This window comes from Centruroides vittatus, unplaced genomic scaffold (assembly GCF_030686945.1).
Source record: "Centruroides vittatus isolate TY-2023 unplaced genomic scaffold, ASM3068694v2 contig_367, whole genome shotgun sequence".
Lineage (NCBI taxonomy): Eukaryota > Metazoa > Arthropoda > Arachnida > Scorpiones > Buthidae > Centruroides > Centruroides vittatus.
Genome location: NW_027122190.1, coordinates 582,713 through 596,255, shown reverse-complemented (window position 1 = coordinate 596,255; position 13,543 = coordinate 582,713). Strand labels below are relative to the sequence as shown.

Below are 13,543 nucleotides of genomic sequence, written 5' to 3'. Positions count from 1 at the left end.
ACGCCCATTTACCAATTTGACAAAAATTTTTAAAATTTATTTTTAATTAAATAAATGTTTTTATTAAATATTAATAAATTGAATTAAATTCTAATTATTAATATTATATATTTAAAAAACTATTTATTTATTTTTATTATGGTGTTAATCAATTGTTAAATTTGAAATATCGTCTTTTCTGTATTCGGTTATAATTAAAAAAATATGTAATAAAATATCAGAAATAATAAATTTTTGTTTCTGTAATTACGTATTGTTATTGTAATTATAAAAAATAAACAATCGATTCATCGGTATATCAATCACGATAAATTTCAGTAATAGAAAGCCGGATGGTCGAAGCGACTGACGTCAGCTTGCCGCTTTAAAGCAGTGGTGCCCAAATTACGGCTCTCCGGAACCAAATCCAGCCCGCAGCACACGTTAATTCGGCCCGCAAACATATCTGACGCATCACTTGTAATAAAAAATACTCCTACTTTTTGTATATATAGAATATATAAAATATATAAAATATTTATGGCCCGCCTACTTGCGACTTATGCGCAATTTGGCCCACCAATCGAAACATTTGGGCACCACTGCTCTAGATTCAAATCCTAGAATATAAGTAAGAGTATTAGATTATAGACAAGTTGACCTATTTGCTATATTGAACCCAAAAAGTTTGTCCAGTAATAAATCACGTAGAGTTTCAAATGCTCTAATGGTAAGTTCAATAAAAAACATTAAATGCATAAATGTATGTCCTTGCATAATATTGGACCTATTGTTTTACATTTGATTATCGAATTAATAAATATCTTTAGGGTGGTCCCAAACTATGGGGACAAACTTCAGGAGTGCATTCCTAGCAAGACAAAGAATAAAAGTGGAATTATTAACACACGTCTCGAAATGCCCTGGTGCTAAGATAGGCGACACTACTAACGTTATGAACTGCACACGGGTTTATAACATTGCACAACAGAAGGCTATGGCATATAAAACTCAGGCAGAATCACATCAGATGCTCAAAGGATTCAATGTGATTTACCATTGGATTCTCCATGGGTCTCAATGTAAGTGTTCTTACGTCGCTTCTTGGTTTAACTGTGTGGCTTCTTGGCTACTTCTATTCTCTTTTCTGTATATGAATATTAAGATCTCCTGTTTCTGATAGGAATAATGGATCAGTTTCATAACACTACACTACACATCATGGAGTAGTTCAGCAGACGCACAACATGCTGCGTACTTCTAGTTTTTTTGCTGATGAGATCTGATGTCTTAAAGCCCAGTGGTGTTAGCTATCTTCAATGAATTTCTAACCATACGTTAGAAAGTAATTTAACTTACAATTTCTTATGGCAACTACAATACGTTATTGTTTGTATTAAGCCCAAGAATCAGAAATTTTGCTTTTAGCAAAATATATCTGTATTAAAACAATAAAACTTGATTTTATTTAGGAGTTTATTTAGTATATATGTTTTTTTTTTTTTTTTTAACTCTTTCCGCCCTGTGGGCACTAAGAGGGCCTCTTTTAGAATGCCCATTATGGGTTCGGCCAGTCCCACAATGGGGCGACCGGGTGGTGAGGGACGGGGCCCGACATATCCGAACGGACCACCCCCCGAAAAATTCCTGGGGATTTTCGACCCGTTCGGATTCGATCCCGGGTCCCCCAGAGCGGTAGGTTGCCACCTTGACCGCTCGGCCATCCGGCCGTCTTAGTATATATGTTAGACTCAAAGACCGAAATCGCTCATTGAGCGAAAAAAAACGACCACAACGCGTTGTGGTCGTTTCAACACGGCCACTGTTATGTATTTGTTATGTATGTAAACCTCCAGGGGATAACCCACACCGAATTGCCCCTTGACCTAGTTAGGCGATCCCGCATCACTGATCTTTGTCTTTGTCGTGTTCCTTTGTCTTCGGTTAGTCGTGCGTTAGCTGTAGTAACACTTAGACCTGGAGGCACAACGTTACGTTGTATTATCACACAGTGACGTTTCTATTATAATAAAGTTATTTATATACGTTAACAGTAATCGTTTATTTTACGGACACAACAGCCACAAAGCAAAATTCGCGTCGTGGCATTTGTAAAAACGGCCACAACGCGTTGTGGTAACTCAAAACGACCACAAAACGAAATTCGTGTCGTGGCTTTCATGATATTTGACCACTATGCGTTGTGGTGATTAAGAAAAGCCATAACGTATTCAGAACGTTAGATGATGCAACCAGGATACAGGATCATACGACGCACAGTGGTTTGTAACTTTAAAATATGGATTCTAGGCTCGAAACATTTTTATTTACAATTTTTAATGCCGAACAACATTAGTTCTACAAGTTTTCCTAGAAATTTAATTTTCATATTTAAAAACATTTCAAAGAAATAAAATGTATGGAGAAAAATACACATTTGTTTCTTTTGTTTTGCTAAAAAGTGCTAAAGGTCTAAATACATATACTTGTAGGTACTTGATACAGAATAAAATAAAAATCGGATTTATTACGGTTAAAAGCCACCACACGTTCTGGATGTTAACCAATAATGAGGTGATGATAAGAAAATAAAACTTTCTTTTTCATTATGATTTATTTATCTTATTATATACGCAGGTAACAAAATTATTTACCATATACAGAAATTTAACTTGGTTACTTTACAACATTTAATTATTCATGCATTTTATGTTCTTTGAGCGACATTTGCATTTTTATCAATACGGTATCTTTTACAGTGACACATTATAAACCCTTGCTTACTTCCAGATGTTAACATGGATGCTGAGCGAAGTGTTAATAAAGTTGAGGGTGCGTTCTGAATGTTAATAAAGTTAGGCCGCGACTCCACTAGCCGTAAAAGGGCCGTAAAACCCCTCACCGTAAAAGCTTTTAATCACGTGATCATGATATTTTACGACCTGCTCAGGCGTAAAATATCATGGTCACGTGATTAAAAGCTTTTACGGTGAGGGGTTTTACGGCCCTTTTACGGCTAGTGGAGTCGCGGCCTTACTGTAGAAATTGTAAATTCATTACGAACATAAAGTCGATCTGTGAAGATCCTAAAATGGCGCCGAGAATTCGGTTGTTTACAAGATCGCTACCTCGGGAAATTTCGGAAAGTCAATCGGAGCAAGAACGCGCATCGGGCTATAAACCGGACATCTGTAAAGCATTTCTTCTAAAACAAACACAACGCGGTAATAAACGACGAAGGGAATGTCGCGGTGCTCGTATACAAGAGTCGAGATGTAAACAATTAACAAAAAGGGGAGAAAGAAGAGAGACAGATGGTCAAGGTCACCTGTAGACCATATGAGCCCGGGATCGTCGCGAAGGGGGGGGCAGCCACAGAACGTTTGGCGGATCGGTTCAGCCCGATGTCCGCGAGAGGGGGCAAACTGTGTAAATTATGTGAGTAGCTGTCAACGCCCGGGCGCCGTCCCCGGCCGAATTTGGTTTTCGTCTTGCTTAGAAACAGTAGACTGACCAATCGAAAAAAGGAAAAAGGGACTTAAGACCAATCAAGAGGGAAGATTCGGGGGAAAATCGTATAAAAACCCCCGTATCAAGGTCAGAAGGGGAGACGACGGAGCTTTCTACCCGGAAGTGGACGACGGTACTCCAACCAGCCACCTACTCCTTCGCCGACGTCCGTCACCGACCCCATCGGACTCTCCTACCCGACTGCCCCGGGGCTTTACCGACGACTCCGACAGCCTTCTCCGATCGCCGTCATCCGGAGCGCCTTCTGCCGCAGACGATCTAGATCGCATCTTGTACTGTAGGCCTACCTTGTAAGTTTGTTTTGAGGTTAAAATAAACGGTTATTGTAAGACACTTGTCATCTTTGCCTCTGCCGCCACCACCCACATACGATCGGTCCCTAGGTTTTTCCTGACGTGCAATTAACTAATTGCCCCCATATGTCGGCAGCTTACATTGGTGTCAGAAGCTCGGGATTTAATAGCCCCACAAAACTTTAGTAGGTTACGCCGACAAAGAGTTTTTCTAACAAGTGGGTCGAACGATGGAGGCAGATGCAAGTGTCCCGACGCGACCTCGTGACGGTGGCAGTGGCGGTTCTCTTCCCTCCTTTTCCGCGTTTGGAGGATTGATCCCGACGTTTTCGGGTGAATCAGGGCGCGTCACCGATTTCTTCGATACGTTAGGAGAGATTGCTAGTCTGGCAGGATGGACCCCTCGGCAGTGCTTGAGCATAGCCAAGTGCAAACTCGCGGGTGTAGCCCGAGATTTTGCATGGCGAGACCTCAGCATGAAGAGCGTAACGGACTTTGAAACTTTTCGGAAGCTGATGATCCAGCGTTTTGACCAAGAACCATACAGCATACGTGTCCAGAAATTCCATACATGCTCTCAAAAGAGAGACGAGATGGTCCAAGAATTCGCGGTCCGCTTGCAGTCCCTTGCTAGCGCGACAAGCATAGATCAGACGGGTGCGAACGAAGAGGAAAACGCAATTATCAAACGCTGCCAACAGCGTGAACTGGACGAGAAATTGCGCGTTCAGTTCCTGCATGGCTTAACTGACAAGCTAAAAAGAAGAGTCATGACTCATGACCCAGAAACTTTCGCTGATGCATTAAAAATAGCTATTCGCGAAGAAACGATAGATCAATTGGCGGGAAAGACGCGAAATTCAATTGCCGGCATCACTGATGCAGTGGAAAGCCACGACACGCTGGCGGAAGAATCAAACTCACGAAGAGAATCGGCTCTCGACGCAAAAATCGCGCAGCTTTCGAAGCAATTAGCGACAATAGGGAAAAGACTCGATCAATCGCCCGCGCCTAAGCCCATAAACAATTTCCAAACAGATGAGCCCTCGCGAACAAACCGGACACAAGGAACTGATAGAGCGAATGATGGGATGCGAAATCCACGGCATTCCCCGAATGCGCAGCGACGCCCGCCGCAACAATTTCCCTCGCGATCTCAGCCCGCCAATCTGCAAAGACAACCCCGTGCGCGATATCCTTGCTACGGTCCCTATTCGGAACAAGGTCCAATGCCCCCTTGGAGAGGGAGTGGGGATGGATCACCAAAATTTCGCGCGATGAATCCTAATTGGGCAGAATACGGAGGTTATATGCCGTCGCCACTCGACTGGTACGGGGGAAACGCTTTTCCTCAGTATCCCGGGAGGTGGGGAGCGAATCAAGAAGCCCCCGAATGGCAAACCCCCATTAGAAATCTGCCAAACGCCTTTAGAGCTAGTCGGTCAGGACAAATACCCTTTTCCCCTGCGCGATTTAGACAATTCGAATACGAAACCAACCGACAAGGTGCCCCGTTGCCCTTTTATCCCCCGCGTTACGGTCCAGGTTGGCCTGGAAGTAGCTTCGAAATGGAGCGCACACCGAACAACGTAGCCGCTCCTCGATTTTTAGCGTTGCCTGCCCCTGAAAATAGACCGGTAGACAATAAACAAACGCGAGACCCCGACAGAGTCACATCAGTTGCATTTAGAGACCGAAACAGCGAAATAAATCGACCGTCAGTAGGTCCCGACGTACCACAATTAGCGGGAATCAATAAATCAAGAAGTAGAGAATTACCTCCTTGTACCATGATTTGTGAGATAGAAAATAGGAAAGTTCAGCTGACGATAGACACGGGCGCAGCTGTTACCTTGATTTCTAGGGATCTATTTCCCGACACAGCGCAATTGCAGCAAGCGGAGACTAGAATGGTAGAGTTAATAAGTGTTACCGGACACGTTATCGAGACATTCGGAAAGTTTAAGTTAAAATTCCAAATCGGACGTTTGACCTTTTTCCATGACTGTTATTTAGTGTCTCCCGAAATTACTATGCCTAACGATGGACTCTTAGGTAGGGACTTTATCCAAAAATATGACGTTACAATCTCGGTTAAAAACGCGACGCTCAGTTTCCCCTCAGGAGACACGGTGACGTTTTGGGGATTAGCCGATATGAAAAAACCCGACAATGGTTCGGAATTAAAGGAAATCACCGAGGACAATCGCACGCAACCAAGCGCCGAGCTAAGCGTACCGCCGAAAGACGATTTAAGTTTACCCTTAAATAGCGACAGCGAAAATAGAGTTTTGGAAAGCAAGGGGATAAAGAGGAAAAATAAACATACACAAAAATATAAGCGAAAGACTAAACGGGGGAAGTTAAAACAAATAACGGTTGACAGCCTAGAACGGGGAGAGGACGATTCTCCTAAGGAAGTAACGTTAGTCAACGACTACGTTATTCCCCCAAGATCAGAAGTCATTGTAGAAGGGAAGGTCCGCAACCAGCTGACAAGTCAATTAGGAGTTGTTGAACCAACACCTCAGGAGCGAGAGGGAGTGTTTATTGCTAGCACGTTAGTTAAAACACGGCAATTTGGTAAAGTACCCGTTAGAATAATGAATGTAAAAACACAACCGGTTAAATTAAACAGAGGGAGTAAGTTGGGAAATTTCCTCTTAGCGGAAGAGGAAACAAAAGAAAGCGCAGAACAAAATAAGATGACGCGATCAAATGCAGACGATTTGACTAGAGTGCAATTTGCGAATTTATTCGATTTTAGCGAAGTAGGAAAGGACAAATTAACCCCTTTGGTAGATTTATTATACAAATACAGACAAGTATTCGCGAAAGACGATTACGATCTAGGCTATTGTGATTTAGTAGAGCACAAAATAGACACTGGAAACAGTCCCCCTATTTGTCGTGCCCCATACCGAATTCCATACGCGCAACGGGAAATAATGGATGAGATAGTGGAAAATATGATCAAAAACGGCGTAGTTGAACCGTCCAGTTCCCCCTGGTCGGCACCTGCGTTATTAGTCGCAAAAAAGCCCCAAGGCTACAGATTAGTTGTGGATTATAGACAATTAAATAAAGTTACCAAGGTAGACCCGTACCCGTTGCCCCATATCCAGGAGTCATTGAGTTTGCTGGGAAAATCGCGATACTTTTCCTCCATGGATACTTTAAGCGGATTTTGGCAGTTGCCTTTGAGCCCCGAATCGAAAGAAAAGACGGGGTTTAGTACTCCCTCGGGGCACTACCAATACAATCGGATGCCAATGGGCGTTACCTGTGCCCCAGCGACATTCCAAAGATGTGCGGATTTAATATTAAGCGGTCTGAAGAACAAAATTTGCCTCGTCTACATGGACGACATCTTGGTATTTAGCCCAGACTTCGAAACTCACTTAGAACGGATGGAAATTGTCCTTCAGCGCCTGGCGACAGCGGGTCTGAAGTTGAAGCCCCGAAAATGCCAGCTGCTGAGGCAGCGAATAAAGTTTTTAGGGCACGAAGTGTCGGAAGATGGTATCCGGCCCGACCCGTCTAAGATCGAGTGCGTTAGAAATTTTCCCCAACCTCAGAATGAGCGAGATGTTAGAGCATTTCTGGGACTGACCGGGTACTATAGACGTCACATTTCGCAATATGCAAAAATTTCAAAGCCCCTTTCGGACTTACTTAAGAACGATGTAAAGTTCCACTGGGCCGAGGAACACAAAACCGCGTTCGAAAAATTAAAGGAAATTTTGATAACTGCACCCCTATTAAGATCCCCAGATTTTGGCCGTCCTTTTGTGTTAGCAACAGATGCCTCAAACACTGCGATAGGCGCTGTGTTATCACAGGAAGATGAACGGGGAGAACTCCCAGTGGCATATGCGAGTAGGCTGTTAAAACCAGCCGAAAGGAATTACAGCACCACAGAAAAGGAATGTTTGGCCGTGATATGGTCAATCAAACACTTTAGACCCTATCTTTACGGGAGAAAATTCACAATAATAACGGATCATAGACCCCTTAGGTGGCTTATTAATGTTAAAGACGAAAGTTCGAGACTTAGTCGATGGAATTTGGCGTTACAAGAATATCAATTCGAAATAATCCATAAGCCAGGCAAGGCCCACACGAACGCAGACGCGCTAAGTCGAATGCCCGTGGCAAAGATCAGCGAAATGCAACCTATATACAGTAAGGTGCAAATAAAAGAGCAACAGTTAAAAGATCCCTTTTGTAAGCGAATCAGACAACAATTACTGAGAGACTCGTCCTCCCAGGAGACAAATCGAGAAATCGCGGATTACTACTTAGACGCCGACGAAACACTCTATCACCGAAAAGAAAATCCCGAGAGAAACGAGAAATGGGATAGAATAGTCGTACCCCAGGTTATGATAGATTACGTTTTAAGACTGTTTCACGATATCCCTAGTTCGGGACATGTAGGTAAGAAAAAGATGCGAAAGAAATTACAGACACAGTTCTTTTGGCCAGAGATGAATAAGAACATCACCCATTATTGTGATAGTTGTCAAGAGTGTGCGGTGAGGAAAAGGCCCCAACACGGACATCAAGCCCCATTGCAGACGTTCCCTCGAGTGTCGAGGCTCTTCGAACGCACGGCACTGGATATCCAGGGTCCCCTTCCTATCACTAGTAGCGGCAACAAATATCTATTGGTCTTTATCGATCACTTTTCTAGATGGGCAGAAGCGATTCCGTTGCCCGATATTACCGCGAAAACAGTGGCGAAAGCGTTCGTCACGCAAATTATTCTTAGACATTCGGTCCCAAAACAATTACTCACTGACAGAGGATCCAATTTTGTCTCCAAAGTCATGAAGGAGGTCTGCGAGCTATTGAAAGTGGAAAGACTCCTTACCACAGCTTATCATCCCCAGTGCAACGGAATGGTTGAGCGATTAAATAAAACACTAATTGACATTTTAACGCACTACGTCGACGCGGATCAGAGAAACTGGGACGAGATGATCCCGTATGCGCTCTTTGCGTACAACACTACAGTACACTCAAGTACCAACGAGACACCTTTCTTCCTCCTGTACGGACGTGATCCGACCTACCCCTTTGATATCGTCATTGAACCGAATCGACCCCGATATGACATAAACGAAAATTACGCGAGCGAATTGAGAGTGAGGATGACCTCAGCTCATAAATTAGCTCAGGAACACGCGGAAAAGGCCGCGAACGATAGAAATACCTATCATCAACGTAAGCACAAGCCATACAAATTTTCAATCGGAGACAGAGTCTTCGTTAATGAGGTAGCTACACCCGCGGGAGTGAAACGAAAATTGGCGCCTCGATGGCACGGTCCCTATAGGATAATAGCGGAAACGAGCCCCGTAGACTTCATAGTCCAACACATCCAATCCGGGAAGAAATTGCATACTCATGCTAATAGATTGAAGCCTGCAATCGCTAGGATGGAGTTCGTACCCTCCGATGCAGGAGAAAAACTCCCCGACGCGCAAAACGCAAAATCATCAATACCAACCGAAGCGCAACCGCAGACGGAACCGGTTGACCCTTGGGATGAAATTATTTTAGAGTCGCTGCATCAAAGCCGGTTAGATACCACGAACGTTGCCGAAAGCACAGGAGTTGATCAACCCGCAACTCCGTCCCAACCTACACACAACTATGCTCTCCGAAGCCAAGGACCAGTAAGCGAATATCCCTGGGTCCTTCCCAGATCGTCGGGAATTATACCGCCGGAAGTGGGGGCGTTGCGGGAAGCGGAGACTGCCGAAATGACTCAGCAAAGCGAGGGCCACCCGCGGCTGCCACCTCCCACTCCGACTGGATTATTTGGCAATTGTAAATGGTAGCTCCTCTTTATTGCGAAAGAGAGGCTATCATCTCCTAAGCGGAGAGAGGTCCATTGTAAATACGCGTGTTCATTTAAACAAATTGTCGCGAACCGGGACTAGTAGTAATGTAAGACTCCCTTTTTGATAGATGACGATGGAAAAATCCGTAACAATATATTTGTTCGTGCTGATAAGTTACATTGTGTATGAAGTGTCAACAATTGTGCCCGCCTTGACCAAAGGTGTCGTATTTCTTCACCAAGGAAACTTCCTCATGACCACGAGCCAGTGGACCATGGTTATCGAAATATCGTTCGAAGAATATGACAATTACCTTCGTGGATTACATCGTCACCTGTCCTCTTTAACTCCGGTCGTCAGAAGAGGGAAACAGAAGCAAGATGATCCCATGAAGCCCTTATGGACTCTAGCCGACGCGGAGTTGACAAACTTACAACAATCCCTCGCCGACTTCGAGGCGGAATACAACGAATTAAAATCCACCGTAACCCTAGGAAATCCCTCTCGAGCAAAACGAGGATTAATCGACGTCGGAGGGAAAATCTTAAAATTCCTTTTCGGAACCGCTACCTCGGAGGAGGTGGAAACAATGAATAGCAGGATAGACAAACTATCCCGCAACCAACAAAAGTTTGTACACATATTAGACGCCCAGACAACCGTCATGAACCAAACCCTTCAAGCGGTCAAGGACAACCGGAAATACATCGATATGATGATCCGACGACAGGACTATTTAGATAAGGAACTTCAGGTATTCAGTTACACATTCGTCGTGAGTACTGCACTTCGATACGCCGAAAATGCCGTCATGGAATTCCGAATCGGCATCACGAACCTAAGACAAGCGATAGAGATGCTAGAAAACGACCGACTTAGTTCCTATTTCCTGCCAAGGTCACAATTGGTAGAGGCGTTAACGGAAGTAAACAAACACTTGCCCAGCGGGATTTCGCTGATCGAGACTTTAAATGAAGACAATGTCTTTAAATACTATCAATGGATAACCACTACCGCTGTAGCACTTCCGTCAACACTAAGAATTTTCGCAAAATTCCCACTAATTACTCCGGAAGGATACTTTGATCTATACGAGGTAGTGAAATTCCCCGCTTATTTCCCTATTTCGAAGACATTTGCTCATTATCAAACCGAATATCCGTACATCGCCTTGTCCAGGAATCGGCAGCTTTACATGCTATTGGAGGCCCACAACTTGCAAAAATGCACAAACGGCTTAACCACTATCTGCGCACCGGAAGTTGCAGTCTGGAAGCTTCCGTATCAATCGTGTGAATACGCCTTATTCATGGCAGACGAGCCAACTGTAAACCGACTGTGTAAAAGAAAGGTGTCAGTTTATCCAAAACCAGTGTTCCGCCGTATCGACGAGGAAGGAACTTGGATATACTCCACCCCGTCACCTTTAAATTTAGTCATCGAATGTAGTCAACTGAGAAACCCACGACGTTCACCAGTTACGATGATTAAGCTAAATAACACAGGAATCTTTAAGTTGCCCATGACTTGTTCCGGCCACGTACCCGGCGTGCGACTCACGTCACACTTCCAATCACGGACTTCCTTTAAAGTTACACTCCGAAACCACTATGTGATACCAGCAATACCGGACGTTCTCAATCTTACGGAAGCGAAGATACTACGGGACTATATCCAAGAAAACGTCACCTTAAACGTCCTTCGAACCAACGAACACGATTGGTCATTGGAATTTCCGGGATGGAAATTACGAGATATAAGCCGAGAAATAAAATCAGTTAACACGGATATTCTCTCGACGACACCGAGTGTGTTAAACTATCCCGTCTCAGCATGGAACACGATCCTCATAGCCTCTTGCGTTACTGTTCTGGCGACACTTTTAATCGCTTGGGGATGCCGCAAACTATTACGCTGCATGGGAACCCGAAGATCTGCGAGTCCTTACCCCTCTTTCCGACGGGAAGAGCGAATAGAACCGGACGCCGTGGAAATGATCGAACTGATACCCGTAACTGCGGAAGCCGGACCATCGTCGGGTATCCCGGAAGCAAGAAAAGACGAAAGGGAGAAGTTAACCGTAGCCAAACGGGAAGAGGTAGTGACGCCTCCCGTCAGAATTGAGACCATTCCTACCCAAATGAGACGATTATAGAACGGCGCGAGAGAATTAAATCATCTTAAATAATAGTATTTTATGTTGTCCGTGGCTTAGAAAATTTCTATTCAACCCAACTTTCTTTTCCTTTTGTGTAGAGACGAAAATATGGAGGAAGATCAAGTTGTGACGCCCCCCATGGAAACATCAAACCCGGAACAAGATCCGATCCAGGAGTCACCTCCAGATCCTGCCTTGGTCTCCCTATTTGAATGCCCCGTCTGTTACGACTACATGGAACCCCCTACCTTTCAATGCCCGGCCGGACACACGATATGTTCCCGATGTTCGCTGTACGTCCGTCAATGCCCGCTTTGCCGGGGAGAACTCAGGAATTACCGTAACTTGACGCTGGAGAGACTAGCCGAAATTGTGGCCTTGCCGTGTGTCTACAGAGGTAACGGCTGTCCGAAAACAGGACTTGTTCCAGAGAGAAAGGCCCACGAACAGGATTGCCCGTATCGAACGTGCTTATGTCCATCAATGGACGAAGTCTGCACATGGGAGGGCGTGTATCAACAGGTGATCCCCCACCTGACGGAACGACACCCTCACATAGGTCACATAAATCACGACGCTGTCAAGTTAGTCCTCATAGGGTTGGAAGCAACTCAACCCCTCGTATGGATAACCCATCTCCACTGTCATCAGCGAGACTTTATTGTCCAGGTTTTTAAAACGGAAACCAGCGATGAAAACTCTCCCGTCTATATCATTGTACAGAATGTGGGAAGCCGACAAGAGTCGGGCCGCTTCCTGGGAAGAATCGAGATTCGCGGGCGCGGTAAGACGATGCTTTGGGAGTCCACTCCTCAGAGCGTAACCGACGATCTAAAGGCCACCCTGCGAATGAAGGACTGCTTAACCCTCAACATAAAAATGTTGGAGAGAATGCTCGAGAATCACATTTTGACGGTGATAGCGACCATTTACCCAGTGGGAACATATAGGGGCGGCGAAAGGCCCGAAACAAACAAAGCGGCATAAAGGACCCTAACGCCAGGAAATACGGACCTCCTCTTTTTGAGAAGGCAACCCCAATCGCGAATAGAAACCGATCTCCGAAAAGAGACGGGGGAAGAGAGGAGAGAACCCGCCAATAAAGGACGCCTACGTCATTAACCAATAAAACCTTTTTCTTTATATTTGGCAGACAACGAAACAAAAGCACGAGTAGACAACATGGCGGAAGCAGCCGAAACCTGGGATTTGGAAGAGTTGGATTTAGATACAGTGGCCGAACTTTTCGGGTGGAGTGACGAAGAAGAAGAAGAAGAGGAGGAGAAGTTCCACGTATGTCCGACGGCGGTGCGGCACGCTATCGCCCGCGTTAGAAGTGCCCCCGACGAGGCTATTCCGGAGATGGTGGTCCTACCCCTGCAGGGAGAGGTGGACCCTGAAGTAAGGCGGGAAGTGGAGGAAGCGGCGAGGTACGCGGCGCAAAGGGCGAAGCATTTTCAAGAGAGGAAACTCCGGGCCCAGAGCGACCAACGTCGTGAGGAGGAAAGAGGACAGGAGCCTCTGAGAACGGAGGAAAGGGGGGCTTTTTCCCTTTGGGCTCCGCGAGGCATGGGAAGAGGCCTCGGAATGATACATACATACATACATACATTCTTTATTTAGGTACAAAAGTACATTTCTCGGCCCCGCGTATGCATTACCGAGAGGTTTGTAAAATATTAAATAGAGTAACATTGAGTAAATATATATATACATTAGTACAGTTAAAG

General features: G+C 44.9%; 1 protein-coding gene across 1 annotated transcript; it reads left to right on the top strand.

Annotated features, from left to right (window-relative positions):
• The first annotated feature begins 11,921 nt into the window (after nt 1-11,921).
• On the top strand, nt 11,922-12,800 carry LOC136975229 (E3 ubiquitin-protein ligase SIAH1A-like). The gene has a single exon (XM_067270258.1). It carries the CDS (start codon nt 11,922-11,924, stop codon nt 12,798-12,800), a length of 879 nt encoding a protein of 292 aa, XP_067126359.1.
• Nucleotides 12,801-13,543: the final 743 nt, after the last annotated feature.